The sequence below is a fragment of the Scatophagus argus genome, chromosome 13 (genome assembly GCF_020382885.2).
Source record: "Scatophagus argus isolate fScaArg1 chromosome 13, fScaArg1.pri, whole genome shotgun sequence".
NCBI lineage: Eukaryota > Metazoa > Chordata > Actinopteri > Scatophagidae > Scatophagus > Scatophagus argus.
Genome location: NC_058505.1, coordinates 8661071 through 8689051, shown reverse-complemented (window position 1 = coordinate 8689051; position 27981 = coordinate 8661071). Strand labels below are relative to the sequence as shown.

Sequence of the window (27981 nt, the reverse complement as noted above, 5' to 3'; positions counted from 1 at the left end):
ATGTGATGAAGCAGAGAGGCAGATGTTTTCTATAAATCAGAAGAAATCAGAGGTTTCAAATAAATTTATTTTTTCATGAATAAAATACAAGAACAGTCTTTAAGTTTGAGGCACTTTGAAGTATGACAACAGTGAAGGCAGGATTAAATATTACTCTGAATCCAAATCTAAATCAAATCATACTGCTTCAATGACAGAAAAACCTAAACATGCCTAAACATAAGATAAATGTAGAGCTGACTGAATAGCTAAGGGTGGGTTTTTCTACTGTAGTCTATGTGTATACCGTATGTTCCCAGTTGTAAAGCATGCATCATCTGCTTCAGATTGCAGAAAATCAGTATTTAGTTTAGAAAATAATCAGATTTTCTATTTACTTACCTCTCCCCCTTCAGATGTGACACAACAAGGCTTTGGAAAATATAAAATAGATAAAGGCTTTGCACGCAATGACTGAAGATCATCACACTAAGCAGATGTTTTCCAGAAGCGCCTACAGTGACACAGCTCTTTTTCATTATCTTTATCAAAATATTTCACATTTAATCTGCTTCCAACTAAACTCATACATACTACATCCAAAAATACTCCCCCAATTACTAAACATGCATTGTCCAACAGCAATCAGCATTCCTCAGAAATGAGTCACTGTGTATTTGAGAGTGAGAGGGAGTGAGAGTGTTTTCACCGGACTTTCAAATTTGGATTGGGGGCACAATCACGCTCTTAAATCTCTTCAAATTAATCCAGTTCAGCGGCAGTCAAGGGCAGATCAGATAAATAGCCTGAAGCAGCTTGTTTATACTTTGACATTTTGGAATTAGAGATGTTTAACTAAGTAAGCACATGTTAATTTTGTCCTGAAGCTATGGCAAGCACAGAATGACACACTACAGTAACAAAGAAGATTCTACATAATAATACCGGATTTGATCATTTCGTCATGTGTGTTTGTCTTTTTTATTCCAAAAAACTCTGTCTTGTACTCCTTCAGTTGGTATGATTGAAATTCTCATCTGTTATCGTCCAAAGTTGCTTTTCTCACGCACACATATCCTCCAGCTGTGTCACAGTGCAGTCCTGGAGACCTGAAAGTTTTGACCGTTGATTTACTAAATTAGATTTATTTCTAGATCCAGACAGAGGTCTTTCCATTTTTTACAATGGTTGCAGCCTTCTCTGTGGCTGATTTTGGTCTTGCGCCTTGTTTCTCTTGGACTGTATTGACTCGATTTTGCTCTGCCATGGTGCCCCCAGATACAGGACTGCTGGTTCTAGAGGGTGGCTGGTTGTTTTTGGTTTGATACGTTTGAAAGGCCATATCAAGCTGCTCCTGGGCAACCCGTAGGTGTCGGTGTAAGCTTGCCAAATCAGAAGGGATGTTCTCATCTGGGCTGGTGCACTGCTGCTCCTGGGCCACGTTGGCAACGTTCTGCTCGTGGGCAATGAGGCTGTTGGGGATCCTGCTAGGTTTTTCTGTCTTCATCACAAGGTTGTACCCTGGAGGGGAGGCTGGGATGTTGCGAGAAAACGGGTAGCCATAGGACGCCTGTCGACCCCGGTTCCTCTTCAGACGAAGGGTGTCCCGAAAAGTGCCGATTCCCAAGTGAAGCATCTCACACACATTTAGCACGAGACAAAGACAGCTTACCACATACATGATGAGAAGGAAGATTGTTTTCTCTGTGGGCCTGGAGATGAAACAGTCCACTCTGTGTGGACAAGGTACCCTGTTGCAAACATATGACGGACTAACCCGAAAACCGTAGAGGAGGTACTGTCCTGCTAGGAAAGCAATTTCAAAAATGGCCCGTGACATCAACTGAAGAACATAGATTCTCATCAGGCCTTCTTCCATAATTCTTCGGCGCCCATCGTGTTTTGGTGGGGCTTTGCCAGTGCTGCTCACTGGCTCAGGCTTGGCCTCTTGCACCTCCAGTGTTTCCTCATAGATCATAGGCTCAGCATCGTCATCTTCATCCTCCTCTAGGACGTCCTCCAGATGGTGGCTTTCTCTCCATCTGGAATGAGGAGGAGGCTTTTTGCGGAGCCTGTGGAGCTTCCTGCGCTCCTCGTCTGTACTCCGGGCTATCTTGTGGATGGCGTAACCCATGTACATGATGGAAGGAGTGGAGATCATGATGATCTGGAAGACCCAAAAGCGGACGTGCGAGAGAGGGGCAAAGGCATCATAGCACACATTGTCACAGCCTGGCTGTTTGGTGTTGCAGGTGAACTTGGTCTGCTCATCCGAATAGATGGACTCGCCTCCCACTGCTGTGAGCACAATGCGGAAGATGATCAGCACAGTCAGCCACACTTTCCCCACGAAGGTGGAGTGGTTATGGATCTCTTCCAGGAGACGAGTGAGAAAGCTCCAGCTCATGTTGCTCTAACAAGCTTTTCAACTATAATCTGTAAAGACAGAATAAAATAAATGATTAAAATCCAATAAGGACCCGTTGAAGGCTGTGACTTGCAGATTAATTTAACTTTTCAGTGAATTGCAGTTTTGCAATAACAATTGCATTATTTTTTGGCAACATATTGTAACTGTATGTTTTTTTAAGTTGCTTCTTTTATTGAATGGCTCTTTGTGTTGTCTAACCAAAGCAAATCCAGACTAGAGCAGCAATTAGCAAGTCCAATATCAATTAATCTGCTCATTATTGCCTATAAAAGGTTCAAGGCTTCAAATTTCATATTTTATTTGTTTAGCACTCCAAAAATCCAAAGATATTCAATTTACTATTACAGAAGCATAAAATCAGAAAATAATCACGTATCATTTGAGCAGATGAAACTAGATCTTTCTTGCCATTTTTGCACAAAAACACAATGAATTGATTAATTGATTATCAAAACAGATGCCAGTTTATTTTCTAATCATGTAATTGATTGATTTAATCTGTTAACTGTTTCAGCTGTAATCCAGCATGCACCTATAAGCAGGAAATGTGCCATAATTCAAAGTAAAGTCCATTCATCCATTTTCTACCACTTATCGTAAAAGTAAAGTGAGGATATTTTTTTCATCCGTCTTAGCCTCAATTAGTAGTAAATCTGAATCTTATAAACATCTCAAACATCAACAGCAGTTATCTGCATTATAGGACTCGATTGATTGCACAGCCAAATACAAGACAATGGCTTGTGTTGATTCAGGCCAGTAAGGAGGGTGATGTCATTCACACACCCTGCTGAACATACATCTTGCAGTATTTATAATATTCCAGTCTAACAGCTACAATTTCTTTATGAATAGATTGAAACTAAATAGAAAGGGAAAAGCAAAGCAAAAGGAGCGAAAACACTTTGTCACATCCACTAGCGACAACCCACCAGCCACAACAATCACTTTGATTACAGCTTTGACCCCGGAACACACTGAACACCACAAGAGGGTGACAGACTGAAAATCCAAAATGACACTGACAGAGCTCTGAATGTGTGAAAAGCCCATTCTGCTTCAGGAGTGTGCTCCACTCAAAGTAACACTTCAGAAACATGCTATACTAGGGGGCAGATGACATGAAACCTCACAGTGTCTCCTCACAGTCAGTCACTGCCTGTTCTGTGAGGTGAATGACACTGCGATGAGGAGACAGCGTAGCGCGTCTGTCCCTTCATTCATGGGGCAGAGCTGCGAGTTCACGTTGATCTCATAAGTGCCGCACTGTGTTCCCTGGCGTGGGATGTGTCATCTCCCCTGCCATCTGAGTGAACAGGAGACGCCTGTTGCCCTGCCACGAGGCCTCCCCTTCAGATCCAGCACTGCTGACTCTGGGGATGGAGTGCAGCTACATCAAGACAGATGGCTCCTATGGTGGGCAGCTCATGTCTGCCCCAGGATGGCATGACAGGAGGGCCACTTTACACTGAGGATTTACGCTGAAGTTTGAATCTGATGTGAATCATAGCAATGTTGAGTGAGATATCTGTTGCCGTTTAGGTATTTACAACTCATTATGTTGATTATTTGCTGCCTTGGCTGCCTTCAGATTTCAGTGCTGTTGCCATTTTATCTGAATCTCCCCTGAAAACGGATTTCTGATCTAAGTGGGACTTATTTGTTTAATAAATAAGGATTAGATTTTACTGAAGATAAAGAGTGACACATTCACATTATGAGCAACAATGTGAATGCACTGTTAGTTAAAAATGTTCATTTTTTACTTTATAGAAGTGAAGCCTGAAATGACAAATTTTTGCATCATAGATGTCTGCTGAGATATCATATAAAGGAAAGTACACCAAGTAAAAGACATTTTTCATTTAATCAAAAGTATTTTTAAAACAGTTAAAAGCAAAGGCCATATCTTTAAATGATTTAAATGGTTTAGAAATATAGTTTAGAAATACAGTTTATCTTACAATATTGGCTACAACATTGACAGAAAATATTAAAATGTAATAAATAAATTACACAAAATAAAAGTTTATTACTAATGTATATTTACATATACATATTCCATACTCTAAAATAATGTAAGGATATTTCTGGTTGGCGTAAGAAGATGTAGAGTTAAGAACATAGTGTATGTTTAACTAGGGATCTCATCAAAAATGCAGGTGCAAAATTAATAATACATTTTACGTTGTTAAAACCTGCATTGTGTTGTTGGATGAAAATACAGCTTCTTCTAACACTCGTTCAATTGCTGTGTCTTTATTGAAGAATTATCAAATAATTGAAAGTGTACTGCAATGGGGTTACATTATCGTTCATTGAGGTTAATTCAGGCGCACAAATTTCACTGTAAAAAAATGGGAATCCACAAGGATTCAACGGTATGCCTCTATCAGATTCTTTTGGGGAAAGTCAGTAACTAAAACAACCCACCTGGAAAAGTTGCACATGCATTTCCCATCCTGAAGGTCTCCTCTGCCCTCACTAGATATCCCCCGCACAGTCTGATCCACGGGATAGCACTTCCATCCTAATGTCCAGGCCTTTTCCGTCTTATTGGAAGCTTCCAGAGTGGCAAATACGAGAAACAATGAGAAAACTTATGAGACTAGACTTTCTATTTATCCCGTTTTCCCACTCTGTGTAGAAGTGAGGTCTCACTGCTGTGAATGCCTCACATTCTGGCTTGTGTCTGGTTTCTATTACACCAGCCTTCTGCCCAAGAAGGAAGTATAAAAAACAGAGAGGGAGAAAAAAAATCCTCCTTTGGCAAATGACCCTCATCCAAGGGTTCAGACTTGTGGATATCGTACTGCAGATTGAAATGAACACCCAGCTGGGGGAGCGTGTTAATCGCAGCAAAGTCAACCCCCCCTCAATGCTCATGTCTCATGTGCAACATTTGTAACACCAATGATGAGGGTCTCTCTCTCTCTCTCTCTCTCTCTCTCTCTCTCTCTCTGTTTCTGTTACTTTGGCTCTCTCTCTGTCCCTCTCTCTCTCTACATATACATCTATGTATGTGTCCCGAGTTTCTTGCAGGTTAATGCCTCTATGCTTTCCAATCTTTTATGCAGAATTAGTAGTAATTCACTCTGAGAAAAAGGGTGATGTATAGAGTTACGGCACAGTTCACACACACTTATAAAAACGCAAGAGGTCGTTCTTTTCTTTTCTCCCTGCCTGTCCCACACAGACACACACACACACACCAACAAAGGTAAATGCAGATTAGCAACCTCTATATTATATGTCAATTACATAACAGTTTACAGTGGGTGACAGTTGTGCAAAAACAATTGTGTGGAGACAAAGGCAGGGGGTTTGAGGACAGAAGTGACACCAAGACATAAGCCACCTTGCCTCAGTGCAGATCCGCCAGAATGTAACCAGCAGGTACACTCAGTCATATCAAGTGTCATAATATTTAGATTGTCCATCCAGGCAGATGGCCAGATAACAGAGCAGTGGACGGATTGCACCCTGCATTCCCGTTACATGTCTTTTCCGACTTCATGTTTATTCTTCAAGCTTTCACCTCAGCCTGCGAAGCGTAGAGGTTATAAGTTGTTTCTTAAGGCACGTGATGGATTTTTCACATGAAAGCAGGAGCGACTGTATGTGGACAGAAGTCTCTCTCTCTCTCTCTCACACACACACATTTCATTACATTTCTGAGTCTCAAATGTCACGACATAATACAGATGAGGAGGTGATTATTGCAAGATTAAAATAGGAAAAGAATTTCCCATTTCTTTGTGTGCCAGACCTCGCTGTCAAGTTTGGGAAGGGATCTAAACTCAACTACTTTTAATAGAGGACAGACAAACGAGTTAGTGTCTGGCTTGCATCAATGAATGTGTCTGGTCATTGTCCCAGTGACCATATTATTATAATGTTACTTTCACAAGGCCGTCAATAACCCTTAGTTATTACCTGTATACCTCTATAAAGCGAAGAATAACGTTCAGCATCACAAAGGCCCCCATCAATTAGAAACTAGCTTTAACTCACCCTGTAAATGATGATGACAAATTCTGTGTCTTCCTGTGTCCTAATATGTCGTGAGAATATGAGACCATATTCAATTAGACAGCAAAGATGACTGTGGCGAGACATGTCAAGAATGAGATAATATAAGCACATGAGGAGTCTCGCATTTAGATTTTGTTCTGTTTGTGTAGTTTGTAGTCCAATGAGAGCTCTGCAGCCATCTGGGCCTGCAGGACCCATCCTCCACAGGCCTTTCCTTCAAGGCTCCCCTCTACGTCTGACTGAGGAGATGTGGCGTAGCAAGCACCCCTGGTGCAGCACTGAGGAAAAGGAGACAGGGGATGCTGCTGGAATGACTAGAGCATTTGGGGTTTGGACATGTGCTATCCCTAAGGGACGGATGAGCACGTGTTGTTAAGTTAAAGTACATTCCTCTGCATCCAAAATCTTCCCGTCATCCAAAAGACACAGAGGGTCCAGTGGAGACAGCTTATAAGTGAACATTCAACCAAAAGTCAGTCAGAGTTTATGTTCCTAGACAGTTGGTAGAACTCATTAGGCATGGTTTTGATTTACAAAGTCATTGAAGTTACACTATTCATATGGTGATTCACAGAATATATATTTTCTGTTCATAAGGATGTAGTCATATTTGGTAATAAAAATTCTTCCAGATTATTTATTTTCCAGATTTTCTCATTTGCAGTTTTAAAATCTGACATGCACAGTAACCCAGTGCAAGGTCTGTACAAAATAAACAAACTCACTTTATTACAATCTATTCTTGTCTTTCATTTCAGTGGTCATAATTATCAGTCAGGGGTGGTTAAGCATTGCTCAGCTCTGGTAAGTCAAATTGATCATTCTCTGAAGATGGAGCATAATAATTGTAATAGTAATAATGCTAATAATAATAATAACAGTAATAACTGTATACCAACTTGCATACAAACACATACAAATGCAGCTCAGTGCTGTCCAGCAAAGAAATTACGCGCACCAAGCGCTTCAGATAACAAAGACAGAACATAAAATAGGGATACAAAGTTAATGTAAACTAGTAACGATGCATAGAATCTGGAACCGAATGCCCCATAATAATGGTAAAATAAAATGGAGAAAAACTCTACTTTATAATAATAGCAGACATAAGCTACAACAAAAATGAAAAGAGAAGCATGAATGGAAATCATGTAAAAAGCGCATAAATGTGAGGCAATGAAATACTAAACCGAAGAAATACATGTTTAGCTTTCTTTTAAAAACATTTATCGAGGTGGCCTCACTGATATTTATAGACTGTGTGTTCCATAGCTTTGAGCTGTCATCGACAAAAATGAATTGGTTGTTGCTGGGAACCTCCAATTAACCAGCATCAGATGATCGCAGTGTTCTTGAATGGAAACACTGAAAGCCCATTAAGGGCTTCGTATATGAGCATGAGGACATTAAAACCATATTCTAAAAAATCCAGTGCTTATAAATACTATAATTGCCAATCAAAAATGCCAGTCAATAGTCACTGAAACTGCATCAAATTATTTGAATTTCTCAAAATCAAAGTGAAAACAAAAAACAAAACATGCAGTCAAAGCAATATGTAATCTAGCTGTGAATGTGTCGTCCCTGTGTCCTCCAACAATTCAGGCTATTCTAGCTTTGGGAAACCGTGGTTCACGTTGATAAATATTGATTGGACTGCCCAGAGCCAGGAAAAATGTTACAGTATTCCCCTGTAAGACAGTGTGTGACATTGCTGTTGTCACAAGGTCTGGCATCATGTGGCTGCCAAACGAGAGTGTTTAATATTCATTAGTTTAAAGTTAGATTTAGCGTTAAATGTAAAATAGATCCATTTTTTTTTAATCAACTGTGGTGGCATCTGTGAGGTATGAACAACCGTGAAATAATCTAAAATGACAGCTGACAAATAAACAAAAACTTTACTTACTTTCAAGACAAAATCAATTTTGAAAAACCAATCAGCTGAATCGCTGCGGAGCGCATCCTGTTTGAAGCACTGCACTACACAAATGTATTGCATTTTTCAAACTGTGCATTGTAGATCACGGAAATAGTTTGACAGATTGATTTTTTTTTTTTCCAGACATTTTCACCTTTAAGAGGTCACTAGGAGCTGTGAGGGTTTGCATCTTAGCGTAGGGTTGAAGTGATGCAACATGGAGGAGTGAACATCTCGACAACTCTCCTTGGCCGCCGCCAATGTCATCACAAGAGTTTTAACCACACGTATTTACTGAACAAAGTTGATGCGAGCAGACTGGGGGCTGTGTGTTTATGTAACAGATCAAGCTCCACCATGTGACTTGGATGTGCCCCCCACCCTCAGAGAAAAGAGTGACACAAGACACCAGCGCATAAACATGCAACTTGGAATCCTCCTCCTTCCTCCCTCCCTTCTCTGTTACTACTATCATTAAGCTGCTTTTACTGGGCTGTGTGTGTATGTGAGAGAGTGTGTGTGTGTTGAGGGGGGGGGGGGGTATCCCATAGGCAGCCTGAGAGTGGTGGCAGTCCCATCTCATTTGTTCATTTTTCTCCCAGTTTCTCAGCCAAGCCTATCCTACCCCCAGGGTGAGTGCGTCCCGTGCCAGTTTTACTAAGGCTGGACTCCACTGAAGCGACTGAGATGAAAGGCCTTGAGGTGGATGCCAGCAACTTCCTTCAACCATGGCTCTGCAATTCCCACATTAAAAACTACTACTACTTGTACTTGAATGTGCATTACACTTAAGCGCCGCACTCACAAAATAATGAAAGCTTTTCTTCACTATTAATGTATTTGTAAATACACACACTAATGTGGCTGCTCTTTATGAAAGCATATATTGAATAAACTGATTTTTTAAAAAATGAAAGGTGTTCTATCATATACGAGAAATATTTAGTCCAACGGGTAAAGTCAAAAATTCTTCATTATAATGTATATTATACATCTGGACTCACCTTCAAACACAAATGCTCTGTCAAATGATTTGAAGCACTTCAGCAGATAAAAATACAGAGCAACATTTGAAAAGCCTTGAAAGTAGACTATGTGTGGAACAGGCCTGTTTCCTGTCCAAGAAGGAGATGTATTTTGCTGCCTTGATATACTCCAACCAGTCTGGTAGCAAAGCTGCCACTTAAAAATTTTCAATGTAGATACTTTACATGAGGTGTTGGGTTGACCTATAGAAAAAGGCACCAAGAGTGTTGGCAGTATTGCCTAAACAACCAGACACTGCTGTTAGAATAAACTCTAATGCGCTGATTTTTTTTTGCCAGTTTTCAGTGTGCCAGTTTGATTTAATAACACTACAGTAGCCACTGTAAATGAATGCCTGCTGTGTCTGTCATGTTTGGTTTTGCTCAGAACTAATTTCATGTGCATAATATAGTTGTGTTCACCTTGTCTTTAAAAATGACTAGATTTTAAAATGACCAGATTGACACTTAGGTGATGTCCCCTGTATTTTTGGAATTTTGAGGGGTTTTAGGGAGCCTCAGTGAATTTTCCTCTAAAGTTTGACAAACTCTCACAGTGGATAGTTTGTTTGAACTGATTACAGTAGATTTCAGGAAATCTGACAACTTAAAGTGTGTATTCTGTATTCCATCTCCTGAAGTGTATGTGGTGAAAACACTCAAGTGAATCAAATAAAATAGCGTTCAGAATTATTTTACTGGCTGATGAAGGTTTTTCTTCTTCTACTTTTTCTTTTTTTTTTTTTTACCATCAGGGCACTAAAATCCAACACATAACCACCCATCCAAATAAAACAAAATAACAGTGCTGTGCTTGCAGACCTGGAGGGCCTTGATCTTTGACATTGTCTTGTCTTAACTGGCCTTGGCATGGGCAGATCTGGGGCAAGCCCAAAGGACCAGCAGACCTAGTCAGGGTCATTTGTACTAGCAGAGATATGTTTACTGCAGCTCTTTCCTTCCAAATGTCTTTGTGTCGTTGCCTTCCTTCAACTCAGTGAACTCCAGACACTGGTAGCAATGCTGTAGGACCACTGATAACAGCGATATACCCTCTGTCTCTAGCGTACACTTATGCAACAAAAGCTCAGATCAAAACTGTATATGTGCACATACTGTGTGTGTACCAGTAAACACATGTGACATTTTAAGTAATTAAGTTAGTGAAATTGCTAAGATAAGGCAATCTGCTGAACAAAAGGCACTGGCTAGAATTAACAGATTGGGGGAAATATTAACTTTCAAGGTCATTCAAGTGATTATGTAATAATTCATGCAGCGATTATTTTCTGTATTCACTGAACAGGAAACAAGTACCTGCTTATAAATATATATTAACTGGTATAGTTAAAAGTCTGTTTGTTCAAAAGCCCACATTATTATCTACTTGCCTTTTCCTTTGTCAGTGGGATGTTTTATCCACTAGATGGCAATCATGTGTTCACTTTTACTTTATATTCTCATTGTTTAACCATTTTTACAATGGAACAAAGAAATACTTGACATCCAAAAAGGCTCAGAATATCCAGTTGAACACATTAGTAATACCCTCAGGTGTTGGTACAGGATAAGTCAGGAGATCCACACATTCCTCTTTTTGCAAGTTTGTATGAAGCAAAAAGCAGCATTATCACAGCTGTGTTAAGTTTTGCTTTCTAGACAGCACTTTAATAAATAAATTCACTTTAAGACAACAGGGACTGAGCACAGGTTTTATTCACCATTCTTACTATAATTGCTCAGTACTGAATATCTAATTCTACAAAGGATAACAACAAAACACCAACCATGTGAGAGAACAACAGAGCAACACAATGGGAAGTAATGGTCAGCTACATTAAAAACTAAACCTCAGAATATGACTCCTTTTTGGTCTCTTTAACCTTCATTAAGATAGATAGAAAATCCACAGACTGTTTCGGCAAAAAACAACAATCAAACCTACTTATCTTCTGCTGCTTGACTTCACGTTGCCTGAAATTCCTACATATCCACATGTATTCAAATGCTGGTTGCAAAAGCCTTCATTTATCCATAAAAGCCAACGACTGCATTCCATGAGAGTCTTCAGCAAAATCCACCGTACCACAGTGAAACACAATTACAATGAAAGGATGTACCTACCTGTCCATGGGGATGAAGCAGGAGTTTATTCTAAGCTTTATGGAAGGTCATCCTGGGCAGGAATCCAGAGGCATCGTTTCACTACTCAGAAGCAGGATGAGAGGGACAATGGGTCATTTTTCTTCAAACCCCTCACCACCAAGTACAGGCAGGACACCCAGGAGACCAGCATCCTGCCAAAGGCCCTATTGTTTCCCCTGCCTGCTTTTCCATGACCACTGACTGTTTATTTAATTGAGGACGACTCGTGCTACCACCCCATTCATTCACCCAGAAATTAATGGTGACATAGCTCTGGACCTCCAAAACCTTGCTTTTCCTCATGTGGCTGTGTGTGTATTTGTGTGTACGCATGTGCATGACATCTGAGATTATTACAAAAAGTTTATGACCAACCATCCACATTATATCCAATAGGATTTTTTTTAGCAGTTTAGTTAACCTCCAGTGCATTTCTGGTTGCTGTACACGTTATGTTATCTACATAACACTTTCTTTTGATTCATGTTTTAAAAATTTGTGGAAGAATAAAAAAGTTTTTTGGGGCCATTTTAAAAGGTTATTTTCAAGAAAGCTTGCGTAAGGCTTTCCCTTGGCTTACCCCTCTCCTTCTTCTTCTTTTTGACAAGTGATGGAAATATGGTGTGACAACCCCTTTTCTTTTTCCATGGCAGGATAAAAAAAACTTGATGAATGTAAAAGATCTGATGTTCTATTTATTTATTTATTTTTCATTGCAGTTTTTGACCTCTTGTCCTCTTTTTGTATGACACTGAAGTTGAACTTATAGCAGCTTACATTTTAAGTTAATAATTAACTTAAACTGTAATAATAAAAGGAATACACCCTAATGTGTGAATACTAAATCTGACAACAAAGAATGTGTTGTTTAACAGTGCCATGAAACCAGTGGCCCACGATTTTCTGTGTAAGGTATGATGAGACATAAAAAAATCAATAAAAAGATTATATAAAACAGTTATTAAGCATTCATTAATTCATTCTAAGCAACAACAGCACATGGATTATAAGCATCAACCCATAAATTAAACATCTAACCAATATATCAATAATTTAACCCCATTAATAGAAAAAAATGACCACATCCAAATTTAAAGTAACTGTTCTTTCAAAAAAAGACAGATTGTTCTTCCTTTCCTTTTTTAAACATCCTTTCCACATTGTTTATGTAGCTGATCTAATTTCTTGAGAATAAGGAGGTGTCTTCTTGGTCAACAAAGAAAGAAAATCTTCTTTGGAAAATGACATGAATTTCACTGCCAAATGACGCAGTCCAGGGGTTACCCTTGACCAAAACACTATGTTGAACTGGACAGATATTTGTTGAACATGTACTCAGATTTTCACAGGAGGACGCACGCATGTATCCAATGGCCAGTTCAATCCGGATCTTATCTCTCATCAAACACTGAGGCGATTTTACGAGATTTCTCATTTTGTAGTTGAATCTCATTGTTTTTTACATTGTAAGAGGCATATTATATCATTTGTATCTAATCAATACTAATTCTATTTCTTAATACCAGATATACTTAATAAATACCTCAGTTAAATCTGATCAGTTTCCACACAACTGAATTTCTACATATCTCCACAAATATTGAGAAACCAAATTAATGAGTAACTGGGGAGTGTGGTGTGGTGTGGTGCCAGGTTAATCTAAAGTAAACGACAAGGTATTGCAGAGCAATGTCTGACTCATCTGTCTGATAACTTGGTGCTTTCCTCAAAAAGGCGATTCCCTAATACTGTACCGTCACAAGATAATATTGATGAATACCTATAGCTAATTTAAGAGTAAAGTCTTCAGAGGACTTTTCTTTTAAAGCCACCTCAGTAAGTGGTGTTTCCGTCAAGGTGAAGGAACGTTATTGAAATTGTGGTTGAAAAGCATAAAATGGATACTATCACATCTATCACAAAGCATAAAGAGGAAGGTGAATCGGTAAACAGCTAGTACTGACACTATATCTTATGAATAATAATAATAATAGTAATATGGTAAAAAATAAAACCACATCGGGCTGCATAGTTGAGTAGATGGGCTTTGGTTTGTGAGTGAAGAAGGCAATGATGGAGCCACGGACAGGTAGTTAGCTAAAGGTGTACAAAAGCATTTTACAGTGGAGACAAACCATAAACTTCCAACATGCAATGAAGATAAGCAAGGCCTTTACTCATATGTAGCAATCTTATCAGTATGGCACCAGCATGGGCTCTAATCATGAACTGACAGGAATATCCGTGAACCCACACAAACTGGGTCACAGATACGGAGACTTTTGTGCTCGATTCTTTCTGTCTCACCAAAATACTGTCATCAACCATTCATTTGTTTGACGGACTAGCTCTACTCTCAGACAGCTGAGGGTAGAGCTGAGCTTTGCACACACACACACTCACACACACGCACGCACACGCACACACACGCACACAGATCCCAAACATCAGAAAGGATGATGCAAATGGTTGAATTCACACAAAATCCAGCAACACGGCCCGTCGTGCAAGGCTGCGTGGAGGTTCGGATGTCTTTATTTGTGCTTTAGAATGTAACTTTTGTGAAACAGAAAATAATGTTGTAATTTCTCTGATTAACTGCTTTGCTTTAGCTGATGTTGCTTCCTGTCTTGCTTGCCTCACTCAGCTGGGGAACGGAGGACCAACTTTGATTATGGTTTGTTCCTCAACAGCAGCCATCAAATCCTACATAGTATAACTATCATCTGCTGAATCAAGCAGGTTTAAATTTCACCTAACATTTATTTTGTCTAAACTGCATTTGATTGTCAAATGAGTGTGTATGTTGGAAGGTGTTTCCAATGTTTTGTCCCATACGCGTTCATAGCTTTCCAGCTTTTTCTGACTCTGGTATTTGTTATGTTTTTTAACTTTTTTTGAGATTGTTGCTTCTGTTAGACTGACCTCCTGTGTATGACCCCTTTTTTAATTTTTAATTCTGTATGTCTGGTGTCTTTCTCTGCATTTGAGTCTCTGATCTGCCTAGAAATGTCACAGAAACATAAAGTCCGAACGTAATCCTCAAAAAATGACAATAAGGTTGAAAAATTACCTGACAAAGTCTCCAAGAAAGTTAAACAATATAAGTTTGCCAAAGGTAATAGTTATTACAGGATTATCACAAGATTTTTGGTTTTCCTGACCACTTACAGTACACTTAAAGATTTAAAGTAACAACTCAGAAAACTCTGAACCTAATAATTGCAGTTGCAAAACAAGTTAGAAAAAACAAGTTTCTTCCTGTGCTTGTATAAGATCCTGGAGATGACGAAAAGGACCAAAATCTGGAGCTCATTAACACCAGATGTGTATGTGGTTCAACCAACATGAAAGCAACAGTGTTGAGGAACATAGTCTTCTCTCCAAAAATGTCAACATTTTAGACATCATAAATTTAAGTTGGTGGGGAAAACATTTTAAAAAGAGTGCAATCTTTTCCTGATTTAACAGCAGCAATACGGGGTTATTAAACTTGTGATCCTAATAATTTTATTGCTTTGTGTTGCACCTAATCTCATTGTGAACAGAAATTGGACCCAGTAGATTTTTTTACATGATGCTCAGCTCTGTCACAAAAAACCTACAACAATTTCCATGTGGTTCCACTGTGTTAGCTGATACATGACAACCTTGCAGAGCAGAGTCCAGAAATCCAGGATTCATTGTGACCAAGAAAGGCAGCGTTGTATGATCGACCTGTTTAGGAGTTCAAGTATTCCTATTTTAATAATTGGTTTTAGATGCAGATGTGCCAGAATAAAAAAAAATAATACAGTAATCTTGTGGTATGTTATGAAGATAATCATTTTGTGTCACATCAATGAAAAGTGATCCTCAGCTTAGTCTTAGTCTTATATTAATTTCTGTTTATCAGAATTCAGTGTTGAGAAATGTGTTTTTGCTTTCTGGGATAGGACAAAACAAAACAGTCCACATTCTTTTTCCAAAGAGCACTTTTGGTTTTCTCAAATGCTGGGAATATAGAGGTCCATCTGAGTCAGTTTAAAGAATGTCATATGGCATCCATTAGTAACTGTGCCTGGTATGTGTGTATGTGTACTAACCTATAGCTACACTGTATATGGCATTGAGTATGTTTGTTTTGTTTGTTCTTTTTAAGACTGTAGTGTAAATGAAGAATGTGAGTTAATTGACACAAGCACCCAAGCCCCTCATGTTAATGTGCCAGATTTAGCCACACAGACTAAATGTTTCAACTCACTTCAAAGCTGCTGTTTCGTTAAACATTTATAGTGTGACAGCAGGGGAGGAAATCACTCTCAAAAATGTCAGTTTTTTTAAGCATTCTTGAGTCAATCTTTGCTGGTGTAGTAAATGTGTGTGTAAATGAGGCTTTTTCTGAGAGTGGAGCATTTAGTGTAATCACTTATTTTCTACATACCAACAGCAACGCGTTATTTGTTTTCATGAAGAAATGTGAGAACACGAGCTTCCACAGCCTGTGTTTTCAATCAAAACACTGTTCCACTTCCCTGCCTGACCAGCGTCTCCCTGATGTCACTGATTGACGCATCAGATACCTGCACGTAGCCGCTCTCAGGAGAGGAGGGTGAGGGGCAAGGTATCATAACACAAGAATCGCAAGAAATGAAGTGAAATTCATCTTAAATAAAAAGATCATTGGCCTCAACAACCTGAGCACATATCGATATGTCAGTTAAATCCAGTTTTGCAAACTTTTCCAAATAAGTATTCGAAATCAGCATGTTCTGGGCCTTCATGTCTCTCAATTATATTTTGGGTTACAAAACAACATTTCTCTTTAAAAATGAAGCAGAGCAATCTTAAATAATACAGTATTTAACTCTTTTGTGAAAAAAAATACCTATTCCCGGACTTGTCACTCACTAGCATAATACTGTGGTTTTATCCATTTAGTAACCTTTTATGATTGTGTTGTAGCACTAACTAACCACTAAACCCAATTCAAACACCATCAGCTTGCAGCTTTGAAGAAGGGACACAGACACAGTACAGCGATGATAACCAGCTTTAGTTTTTAATCAAGAGGATAAATGTAAGGCTTGAAAGCCTTGATACAAAATGCATATACTGTTTCAGAAATGGTGTTACATATTTTTACACATTCTAAGGCATATAACTGCATTTATAGGTTAAAACAGTATAATTAATCTTACATGGGTCTACAAAATGAATGTTTGATTACAATGGTTAATTTCTTGTAGTTGCTGAGTAAGCTTTCAGTTACTAAAGCAGTCATGTGCTGCTGAACTCAAGACAAATGAACTTTGTTTTTACTCAAGCCTCATTAAAGCAACGGAGCCTGGCATAATAAATGATTTAGATTTTGGTCCAATAAAATTTTATTACAGGTTGCAACGATCATTGTTCGTGTAACCATATTAAGAAGCTCTAAATACATGCTGGTGACACAATACATTATGGTGACAGGCACAGTTTCAGGAAAGATTACTTCAATAAAACTTGTCCTTTATCTTGAAACCAGTTTATTGACATTCCGTCTATGCACAAAACAGAGAATGCTGGTTTGATTGTGTAAGGTTAAGTATCGCACATACATAAGACGGAAGCTTTTAATAGTAAAACCTGCCCTCTGTGATATTAAAGGTTACACAAACAGAGATATATTTGTTTAATTATTAAATAAGGATACACTAATACCACAGAGATCCATGCAAATTATTAACAAAGCAATGGTGTCTTTACCTTTTCTACTTCAAAAACATTTAGAGATTTGCTCATTATATTAACAGATGTGGACAAAATAAATCAATGTAAATCACTGTGAACAACAGAACAAAATATCCTGAGGATTATAAGCAGTACCAATGCCCCATGCCTTAGTTGCAGCTACCTGTAGAAACATAACTGTCAAAAACTTATGTGATCAAAATGGAAATGAAAGCTTTTATCAGAGAAATAAAAGTGACTGACTTTATTAATATCTGAGTCTGTATCGAAACTGAACGTCTCTGTTGGGTTGCATTGTTCCAAAGCCCCACCGCCTGAAGTCAATCTCAGGTATCTTCTCATCAGGATTCTTCAGCTCAAACTCAAAATAGAGCAACATGAGGAAAGCAAACTGTTTAAGCTCATTGGTGGCAAAGAAACGACCAGGGCACATGGAGACCCCAGCACCCCAGGGCATGTTGTAATACTTCACCTTCTTCCCTTCTTTGTAAAAGTCTGTTTTCTTGGTCCCGTCCGGATTCAGAAAGCGGTCATATTTGAATGAGTGTGGATCAGGATGGATCTCTGGGTCAATCTGAACAGCACTATAAGGAAACATTGCCATTCTGTCACCCTGGCGAATTAAGTACTCACGCCCATCAGCCATCTTGAGGGTCATATCCTGGAGCACTGCTCTGGTGAGGAGGGGTGCAGCAGTGAGTCGGAGGATTTCTTCTACAGCACTGTCCAGGACTGGTGTCTTCATCAGCATTTCACGGGTAAGGTTGATTAAAGGGCCTCCACGTTGGACTTTCTGACCAGACTCCCTCACAACCTTATCTACCTCTTCCTTCACTGCCGTCATGGCCTCTGGGTGTTTCATGAGGAAGAGGAGCAACCAGAATGCCGAGGGTCCTGTGTTGCCCTGTGAGGCCCAAAGAAGCACAAACATGTATCTATTTATCATTGACTCTTTCACACCAGCTTCCTCTTTGGCCTGCTGTACATCCCAAATCCAGCGACTGATGTTGTCCCTGGCCTTCATCTTCTTTACTGACAGAGCATCCCAGAAGAATCCCATCAGCCTCTCTGCTTCCAGCCTTTTTCTTGGTGGCAGGACCCCATAAGCTAGGTTGGGGAAGAGTTGGTCATATTTACGAAACTCATAAAATAAGGCATCAGATTCAGCTCTGTCTTTCTCTTTGGCTTTTTCCTCACTTCCTTCAGAATTGAAAGGCTCATTGCCATACAGGGACAAGTAGCCGGCCCTAAAAACAATGTTGTAGCTGTATGCAAACAATGTGTCTTCTGTCCAGGTGCCTTGGTCTGCAGCCGATCCGATGTTGTACAACATCAAGTTCTGCAAATTACTCATCATGGCTTGAGTCATGACCTCCAGGCCATCCCCTTTCAGGTGCTTGTTGCTGGATATCGTGAGAATGTTGTGGTCAGCTGTGATAGCTTTGTAACCAAACACTCTGTGCACCAGCTGTTGTGCAAACTTGTTGAAGTCCAGTTTTTCTCGACTCTCCTTAACAAATGTCCCAAATGACAGAGGGTCCTGAAGGAATGTGACATAAAATCCTGCCAGCTGAATTGTAAACACATTGCCATGCTTTTTCTTCATCCTCTCCAGGAACTTTAACGTGTCCCTGCGAAACTCTAAGACATGACCCAGCCAAGGTAAAAGCCCCCTATCTAAAGGGGGTTCGCCCGGTCGCTGCTGTCGAAACACCCCGAGTAGGTACAACCCGCCAATCAGAGCGGCTAGCAAGCCAAGAAGGATCGGCAGCAGCAGCCCCATAACTGACTCCTCTGACAGCCACGCAGTGAACTGGAGTTCAGTTTCACATCCTGCGTAATAAATAGGCTTTTGCTCCTCCTTTACCCTGTCGGTTAGGTTTCTGCATTCCAGGAACTCAACAACCTGCGGTTTTCCGTGTTGATAGGGAACAGTAAAATTCACATGGATAGTGTATAACGGGTCATTTTCAGCATGCATTTACAGTGTATGACAAGCTAAAACTATTTACATATTTTGAAAAAAGACCATTAATCAAGTCATGTTAGATGTTGTCTCATCTGGATATCTTACAGTGAAAACACCAGAGTCTTTTAATCCCTTTGGTTCTTTGTGCCAAACACTTGGCATCAAATGATGAAAGAGTGAGGTGTGTCTTTGAGCAATATGTTCTTATTATGGCAAAGCCAATCATTTTCATTTTGACTCACAAATCACTAAATTCCAGCACTGTGCATTCGCTTGGAGCAGAAACTCTGATTCACAAAGAGGGGGCACACATTTTACAAATGGCTTTAAGTTCAAGAGAAGAGAAGAAACATGAGAGGACTTCTCTTAGGTAACATCAACCAACCAACATGGTTTTCTAAATGAAAGTGAACTAAATCATGAGTGTTTTACATACCTGGCAAGACATGTTACAATATAGAATGTTTCACCAAATTTGTAGCAGCAGCTTATAACATGATAAAAAAAAAGTAAGGATTCAATACTATACAATGAATAAGCAATAAATTTCAGTTGTCATTCACTAAGTTCAGCTCAGTAAAAAAGCAGACAAACCACGGCTGACTAGTGATATTTGTGCCTTGAGGTTAACATCATGTGAAAGTTCCTGATAAGAAACGCGTGTCCCGTGTGACCTGCCATCACATTGACAAACAAAAGCCAATTTCTTGTACTTTCACCAGTTTGTCTGCAGAACGGGAAAGTGTGGATTCAAATCGTGATCATTCAGTTGTACTTTCGAAAACCTATTATTCCATTAATGACATTGAAGTAGCATGAAAGGTCCAAACATAAAGAAATATCAAGAATTTCTTTCTTATTTTATTGTTTCTTACATATTTTCTCTAAAACGGTGAAATAATGTCAAAACTATTTCAGGGTTAAAAATATACAGCTTAGTTTTTAACATAAGCTAATTGGATTTGGATCGAAGCCCACACTTACAAGCACTGTTTGCTATATGAAATGATTATGAACTGTTTACTAAATGTGGCAATGACCTATTTATTGTAGTTTCTGGATTATCCAGTTACCTGACCATGAAAACCCGACCTTGATCTTTGAGTGAAATGTGACCTTCCTTTTATACACGTCTTAACAGACAGATCAACACTATATTCATGAGCAATTAACGAAAGCTACTAAAGATAACGCCAGCTCCCTGTCTGATGTAGGTTGGGTGACACAAAGGGAGATGCTGTTTTTCCACCATTGTGATGAGCATGTTACAGAAATGCATGTAGTGCATTGACAAGGCAGATGTATCTTTGCTTTTTCTGCTTCTCTTAACATTGTTCACTCCTTATGCGGTTTTTATTATCTAAGACAGTAGTATGACGATTTACAAGAGAATGTTCATATGCACATATGATCACGTTACATAAATGCACGCAAAGTGTTGACAGAATTCCAAAGTCTGCACAGTGAGGAGACATCTGTTCACTCTGTCTTGTGTTGTTTCTTGAATGTGTAAGTGAATATGTAGCACCACCTGTTGGACGTTAAGAGATTAAAGGATTAAGAGATTAAAGTGTAGCTTTCAAGACTGTGATTCATAAGCAGAAGAGAATAGGAGTTATACTGAAAGTAAACAGTTTTCAGTGGTAATTTTCAATGGGGTGGTGGCCAGGGTGCGACCAGTGGTCATTTTGGGGTGACACAAAAATTACTATGTGAACATAAAAATGCCTCTATCAAGAAAACGAGGAGCTAATTTATGCACTGAACATAATGCTACATGAAGATATATGTAATTTAGACAGTGGAGGAAAAAATAAAAATATTATGCCAACATTGTTTTGTTTCTGTCTTACTGTACTCTCTTACTGTGCAGGTAACGTATCAAGTGTCCCACATTACCGTATTATTGTGCTTTCAGCTTTCAACAACAACACAACAACAAAAAAAGACAAATGAAATGGGCCTGTTCAACTCAACAAATCATGACAGACATCTCTGCAGTAAAAACAAATTAATTACGGTTTATTTCATTGTAGCAAATCGAATCTAGTTACTGCAGCAATAAGTTCAGTTATTCAGCAAATGAATGTATTTTGGTGTTCATGAAGAAAAGCTGTCACAAAGCTGAACCACAATAAGCCACAATAGTGTTTCTTTGAGCTTTTGAAAAGCTGACTTTTTAGATAAAGGCCTGCATGGTTTCCACAGGAGGGATGCATCAAACATATGAGGATCTTATAAAATAGGATGCTTTGCTGTAGATTCAACTACCTAATAGTACTGTACATTACCGTATTTTCCGGACTATAAGCTGCTACTTTTTTCCCACGCCTTGAACTCAGCGGCCTAAACAATGATGCGGCTAATCTATAGATTTTTACGGGCTAGCTGCCTGGTGACGCGAAGAGGAAGACGCTAGTTTTAAGCCTAACTTTTAACAGTCATTCTGGGCGTCATGCACACACCCTCATCATGTAAAACATTCAAAGAAATGTATATGATGCAGCTTTTAAGTTAAAAGCAATCAAACTGGCTGTCCAAGAAGGAAATAGAGCTGCTGCACGTAAGGTTGGCGTAAATGAATCAATGGTGAGACGTTGGAGACGGCAACGTGAAGAACTGACGCAATGCGAAAAGACGACAAAAGCTTTCAGAGGTAATAAAAGCAGATGGCCCGGACTTGAAAACGTATGTCATGTTACAATGTGAACACCTGTGGCTTATAGTCATGTGCGGCCTATATATGTACAAATATTTTTTTCTTTTTAAATGGTGCGTTCGGCTTATACTCAGGTGCGTTCTATAGTCCGGAAAATACGGTAAGTAGTTAAAAATTAACAAAACTCACTACATATTCACAACTTCACCACTGGATGGAGGTGTTTTCTTGCTTTACAGCATGACTGTGACAACTTGTTCTATTTGACTGAGGCGGTGTCCTTTACCACAGGTCTCTGAAGTCCAGTACCATTTTCTCGTATGTGCACAAGATAAAGTGAAAATCTGCAAATGCCAAGTTAGAACTGAGATATTAGTCGATTATTCCATATTTCTTCTCAAGGTCTAAGATGTAGAGGTTGGATCAGCAGAATGTGTAGTATGAGGGTTGACACTACATAACACCATACAGCAAATAGGAAATAAATATAAAACGTGTATATTGAATCATGTTCTTAGAGGGTTGTCTGGAAGATGCATGATGGTTGTCTTGCAGCTCTCCCTCCTTTATCTCTCTCATCTTTAATCTACAGTGTACATCAGAGCTTGGAGCATGATCAGTGGGGCCTGATAGTCCATAATTGCATAAAGGAAAAACCACAAGCTCATTAGGGCTTCAAAGCTGTTGTTCATTTCCATTCTCAAAAAGGTCGAACACAACGCAGGAGTGCTCACAAAAACGTGGCAAGTTACTGTTATTAGAATAAAGATTTATTCTGCTGTTTAAGCTCATTCGCAAAATCTTTTTAGTTTTAAGTAGGCGCATTGGTTTCGTAATACCTTGTCACATCAGGCTAAAGTACAACTGTTTGAAATAAGAAGTACCACTAATAATCCTGCATAATGTGTACGTCAACAAAACGTACTTGAACCAGAATTAGAAGTTGTTCAGAAGATGTTTAATTTTGAAGAAATACTAGTTTATTTATTAAAATTATATACATGAGCAAAATACCCCAAACACTCAGGTTTTAATCTTTTGCTGTTATTTAGTTGTGTCAACACATGCAGACAGGCTGATGCTACACTGATTCTCTGTGGTGAGGGTGTGGTGACTATGGTAAAGCATGTGCCCTCTATTGTGATGCTACTACTACTACTAATAATAATTTACTCATGGTGTTGTTGTTATTAGCCGAAAATTACAACTGATTACAATCATTATTGTTATTATTATTATTAGTGATAAAGTTGCTAGTTACCCATAGGATTAGATGACAAATGTATTACTCTGTCATAAAATTTAAAATGAGGACAATTAATTCTACTTATCATTAGCCTCTAAGTTTTTCTTTCTTTCTTTGTTTTTTTTTTTTTTTTTAACATTGTTGAGTGATGCAGCACGTTGCAAAAACGTGCAGCCATGAGTCCTTATAACAGGGTCCAGCCGTTACATCATCCCAGAGATCAACGCGTGAAGCAAGAGTGTTCACTTCCACCCACTACCGCTTTGGTTTAAATATCGGTAAGTCATTCATTCGTATTTTACCGTAAGACGGGAAAAACATCAAGGCAGGGAATAGTTAGGGAGAGATCTTAAGAAAGCCTAAACCAACGCGGTAAACCTGTTATTATTATCCCGGAGCAGTCCTTCATCAGAGAAACAAGTTAATTTCCCTAGTTTTCCGATAGCAAAGGCAATATGAAGAGTGCAACATGCTAACATTAAAAAATCACTAAGGCTGTTATTCTCATTGCGATACAAGACTGCAGAGAATTTCTAATAGAAAGTGGACAGGTTGTCCGTAGAAGGGCCGTGGTCGTATCTCAGGTCTTTGCTATCTTTCATCTTGTGTTGTTGCTTCGTTCAGACACATCGGATTTTCCATAACCATCGACCTGTTGCAAAAAAATATCAGCATAATCTGACCCTAACTGTAACAGAGTTAGCTTTACTGACTCCGGTGATAAATTGTTGCAATACACACATCTCCAAAAACAATTTAAAGAAGAATAAATATAGAAAAACTGACATGGCTAATAAAGCTAAACACAGATAAGTAAAAAGAAAAACAAATATGTACATATACACATACACTGATCAGCCACAATATCAGAGGCACTGACAGATGAAGTGAATAACATTAATCATCTGTTCACAATGTAACGGTCTGCGGGGAAACCTTTGGTCCCTGCAATCATGTGGTTGTTCTTTGACACACACACCCCCCCACCTAAATATTGCAGACCAAATGGCAACATCAGCAACAGCCCCAGCTTGACAATGCCACCCCATCATATTTCTAGAACAGCTCATGAATGTGTCAGCAATGGCCTGCAGACTCCTCAGATCCCAGCGTGATCAACAGTCTGTGGGATACGCAGGAATAAGCCGAATCCACCCTCCAAGCTGCAGGCCCCACTCTCAATGCACAGGACCCAAAGGATCCAACATCCTGATCCTGGTGACCACAAAATACCCCCAGAGGTCCTGTGTCTATTCCCATGACAGGTGTTTTGCAAAGCTGTTTAGGGCAGCACAAAATATTAAGCAGGTAGTTTTGATGAATGAATTTTTATTCACAAACATAAGCACCTTATTTATATCATCTGTTACCTCAGTTTCAATAAAACAGTCTTGTTTGATCTCACTTTAAAATTCAAAACACTCATAGAATACAACCGAAAATTTTATGCGAACTTTACCTGAAATGCAGGCTTAGAACCTGAAGGCATTTACAAGTTTTTTGTAAAATCATTTTCTCCTACGGCCCTGAACACAACACACTCGTGATATTCAGTGACGTCAGATTTGCGTGCGAATGAAGTTCGAAGTTATCTCATATCCATGGGTTACATCACGTAGCCGGCTCCTTCACTTCCTCCATTCTGTCCGTGCGATCTTAGGTTTTGAAGACTCACAAAACGTATCCGGATACATTTTTATTCGCTCATTAAACAGGTAAGAACTCGGTCTAGTTTAACATGGCGTCTTGGTCGATTTATGTGCCGTTAGATCTGTAATCCTCGCCCTGGATTGTTTTATTCGCTGGCGTTTTTGTGTTGTTTGTCCTTTACGCAATACGGAGGCTTCTTTAAAAGCCTGTAATTTAGTATTGCGCAGAGGTTGATGCGTATCACAATATGCAGGATAGGCAGGGTTATTTAAGCTCATTGCTGCTGTCCTTCACGTGTAACCTCTGAACAGTTCATGTGGCGTTGACATTAGCTCGGAACAGCGAGTTAAGCTACAATCCAGCTTGTGGTACGAATTTAAACACTTTATTAAAAATCACTCATCAGTGAAGTATAACTTAAAGCTTATCCACAACTGTAACTTAGGTTTGTAGTTAGGATTCAACGTGGAAAGTGGATCCAACCTACAATGAATGAGCTAGCATGCTATGTTTAGGGTCAATGCTAAACGTGGCCTAATAACTTAAACTTTCCTTTCCTTTTTCTAGTCAAGATGTCCTCTTATGATGAGAATGAGTCCAAGTTGCTGCGAAAGGCAAAGGAAAATCCCTTTATCCCACTGGGTGAGTACATAATGCGCCCTAATGGGTGCATCATGAGAATGTATTATATTATTGTATGTACTGTATTATATAATTACACAGACTTATTACAAATGAGTCAGTCATGTGGACTAATCAGTCTCTTTTTTTTTTTAAATCCTTGTAGGATTGGCTGGGTCCGTAGCAATTGTTGGATACAGAATGATGAAAATGAGAAATCGGGGAAATACGAAAATGTCCCTTCACCTTATTCAGACCCGTGTAGCTGCCCAAGGCTTTGTGGTTGGAGCCGCGGTCATTGGTATGTAATTTGGGAGTGTCACATTGCTGATTAGAACTTTGTTGGATTGTTTATTTTGTGTGCACTGCGTTATCTGCATACTCTCATCTTTTTCATCCTGGTTTTTATTACAGTTTATATTTGATGATGTTTGTTCTTATTTTTCCATAAATCTATTTAAAGTCGATGTAAGAGCTGTCTTATGACTTATTTTTCTCTTTCTGTGTTTATAGGGGTCTTGTATTCGATGTACATAGACCACTTCTCAAAACCCAAAGATCAACAGAAGTAGACGCAAGTGTACGTGGACACCGATATTTTATGTCCCTTAATATCGCTTCATATTAAGGTGTGTAGAACGTCAAGATGTGTCGTGTGTACACATCCCTTCAGCAACTTCCCGCCACTGTAAATAGTTATAATAATCACATCATCACCACCACATTTCCTGTCCTCTGCATAGCACATCAGAGGGTCAAGCAATCACTTCTGTATCAGAAAGGAGGTGTAATTGATCTCAGCTGTTTTAACACCCCAGTGTGTGCTGAGTGTTTGCAGTTGTAGATCCAGTTGGTCTGAAATCTGTGTGGACAGATGGCATTGCAGATAACATTTTGTTGCCTCTGTTTCAAACGATGGGTGAGTGAAATATCAAAAATGAGAAAATCTAGTAAATCAACTGAAAACAGTATGACTAGGCTAAACCTAGATTATGAACGTTTGCCAAATTAAAAATGTTTGCACTTTTTTTGGGATTTTTTTTTTTTGGATTGGCATCCTAGTGAATATGGACAGCTTTGATAACATGCACTTTCGAGACAAGGCCTGTGCTTTCACATTATTTTAGTAACAAGGACACAAATGCTTTTTGGTTCATCACAGACTGGTCAGACTGGACCGAAACACATGGAAAAAGGAAAAGGGACAAAACCCATAAAGGCCTCTCGTAGAAATAAAATCTGTTTCATTCAACAGGCATATTTTTATTATTACGTTATGATACACTGGGGTGCAATGCTTCATTACAGCAGCTTCCAGACTCTTCATCAGACACGTGAGCTAAATTAACGGAGGTACACCTGCAGACTGTGCAGTAACCTATAAAATATCTTATATATTGTGATATTCTTAAATAGATGCCTTGTTAAGTTATTCACAAAGTTGTGTTGGATGTTGTGTGCAAATACTGTGATTTTTGATTTTATTTTTTTCTGGGAATAAAAAAATATTAGTTTGTTATTCTGAAATTTTGCTGTTGTTTTGAAACCTCTCCAACTTGTACTGACAATGTAATTTTAACTTTTGTCGCTTAAATAAATAAGCTTTGTTAGAAACACATCTCAGTAAAACCTATATAAATTAGCCGCACCACAAACCACAGTTTTCAAAGTGACTGTTAAGTTCTGCTCCATCTCTGTAACCATTGCAATAAAAGGTGAAACTTTCTAACTTGTAACTCCTGGTAATTGCAAAATCTTTGGTGCTCACTTCAGTGTGTGAACATTCCTCCGCCACTCCCATCTAATAAAATTGCTCAGCTTTATGTATTGCCACACCCTAAGATTCAATCTAACAAGGAAATGCTTTACCTAAATTTTGTGAAGCTGTTAATGCTGTGAAACTGTAAATTAAGCTTCCGGCACACAACGAGTCTACTTGAGTCACAGTAAATATTACCCAATTTATATATATATATATATATAACACCACAGTAACACCCAAGGAGATATAAACATGAGCAGGTCATTCCTGAAGTTTTAATCGCACAAAATACACACACAAAATTATTCCGAAACAAACTTAGCTCCAGTCAAAGGTCGAAGGTTAACCGAGGGAGCCTATTTGTGAAGCTTCTATGGGATTCACTATCAAGATGATTCATTTACCTTTGGCAGCTTCTTCGTTGAGTATTTCGCCCTCTTGTGGCCATGTAGGAAACAGCTCAATGTTCAAGGCTTGACTTACAGGACGTTTGTAGAATCCTGTTGTGGAATGTAAATTATACTATATTACCTTGTTTTTCTTTAAAGTATTGGGATACATAAATCTGCTATCACAATTTACTATTGACCCCTGCAATGTACAAAAAGTACAATGTAAGATATCCCAAGATATAACTGCTTATAGGCCGACAGCAAAACCGAATGTACCTGAACATGGCGCTAATCAAAGACATTTTGCACCTTACTTATTTAGCTTCGGTTAGCTAATGTACAAACAAAACAATATTTGGTATAACTGACTCTCAAGGTACCGCCCATATCCCGTGATGACAGCGCCTACATTCTTGCTCCCGCGAGATTTT

General features: G+C 38.9%; 3 protein-coding genes across 6 annotated transcripts; 1 reads left to right on the top strand and 2 right to left on the bottom strand.

Annotated features, from left to right (window-relative positions):
• Positions 1-49: 49 nt before the first annotated feature.
• On the bottom strand, positions 50-27948 carry gjc2 (gap junction protein gamma 2). Of its 2 annotated transcripts, XM_046407242.1 has the most exons (4): positions 27827-27944; positions 27563-27658; positions 4844-4973; positions 50-2415 (listed from the first exon to the last, which is right to left on the bottom strand). In XM_046407242.1, exon 4 carries the CDS (start codon positions 2384-2386, stop codon positions 1130-1132), a length of 1257 nt encoding a protein of 418 aa, XP_046263198.1. In that variant the 5' UTR covers positions 2387-2415; positions 4844-4973; positions 27563-27658; positions 27827-27944; the 3' UTR covers positions 50-1129. The 2 variants fall into 2 exon arrangements, with proteins under 2 accessions (XP_046263198.1, XP_046263197.1); XM_046407241.1 differs by having other exon boundaries at positions 27563-27948.
• On the bottom strand, positions 16557-19078 carry LOC124068777 (7-alpha-hydroxycholest-4-en-3-one 12-alpha-hydroxylase-like). Its single transcript, XM_046407236.1, has one exon. It carries the CDS (start codon positions 19032-19034, stop codon positions 17499-17501), a length of 1536 nt encoding a protein of 511 aa, XP_046263192.1. The 5' UTR covers positions 19035-19078; the 3' UTR covers positions 16557-17498.
• Positions 24685-27121, top strand: higd1a (HIG1 hypoxia inducible domain family, member 1A). Of its 3 annotated transcripts, XR_006844978.1 has the most exons (5): positions 24685-24840; positions 25343-25417; positions 25563-25697; positions 25910-26025; positions 26559-27121. XR_006844978.1 is itself a non-coding variant. In XM_046407244.1 (4 exons), the coding sequence occupies exons 2-4, from the start codon at positions 25348-25350 to the stop codon at positions 25966-25968; spliced, it is 264 nt and encodes an 87-aa protein (XP_046263200.1). In that variant the 5' UTR covers positions 24685-24840; positions 25343-25347; the 3' UTR covers positions 25969-27121. The 3 variants fall into 3 exon arrangements, 2 of the variants coding, with proteins under 2 accessions (XP_046263200.1, XP_046263201.1); XM_046407244.1 differs by having other exon boundaries at positions 25910-27121; XM_046407245.1 differs by lacking the exon at positions 24685-24840 and adding an exon at positions 24922-25143 and having other exon boundaries at positions 25910-27121.
• Positions 27949-27981: the final 33 nt, after the last annotated feature.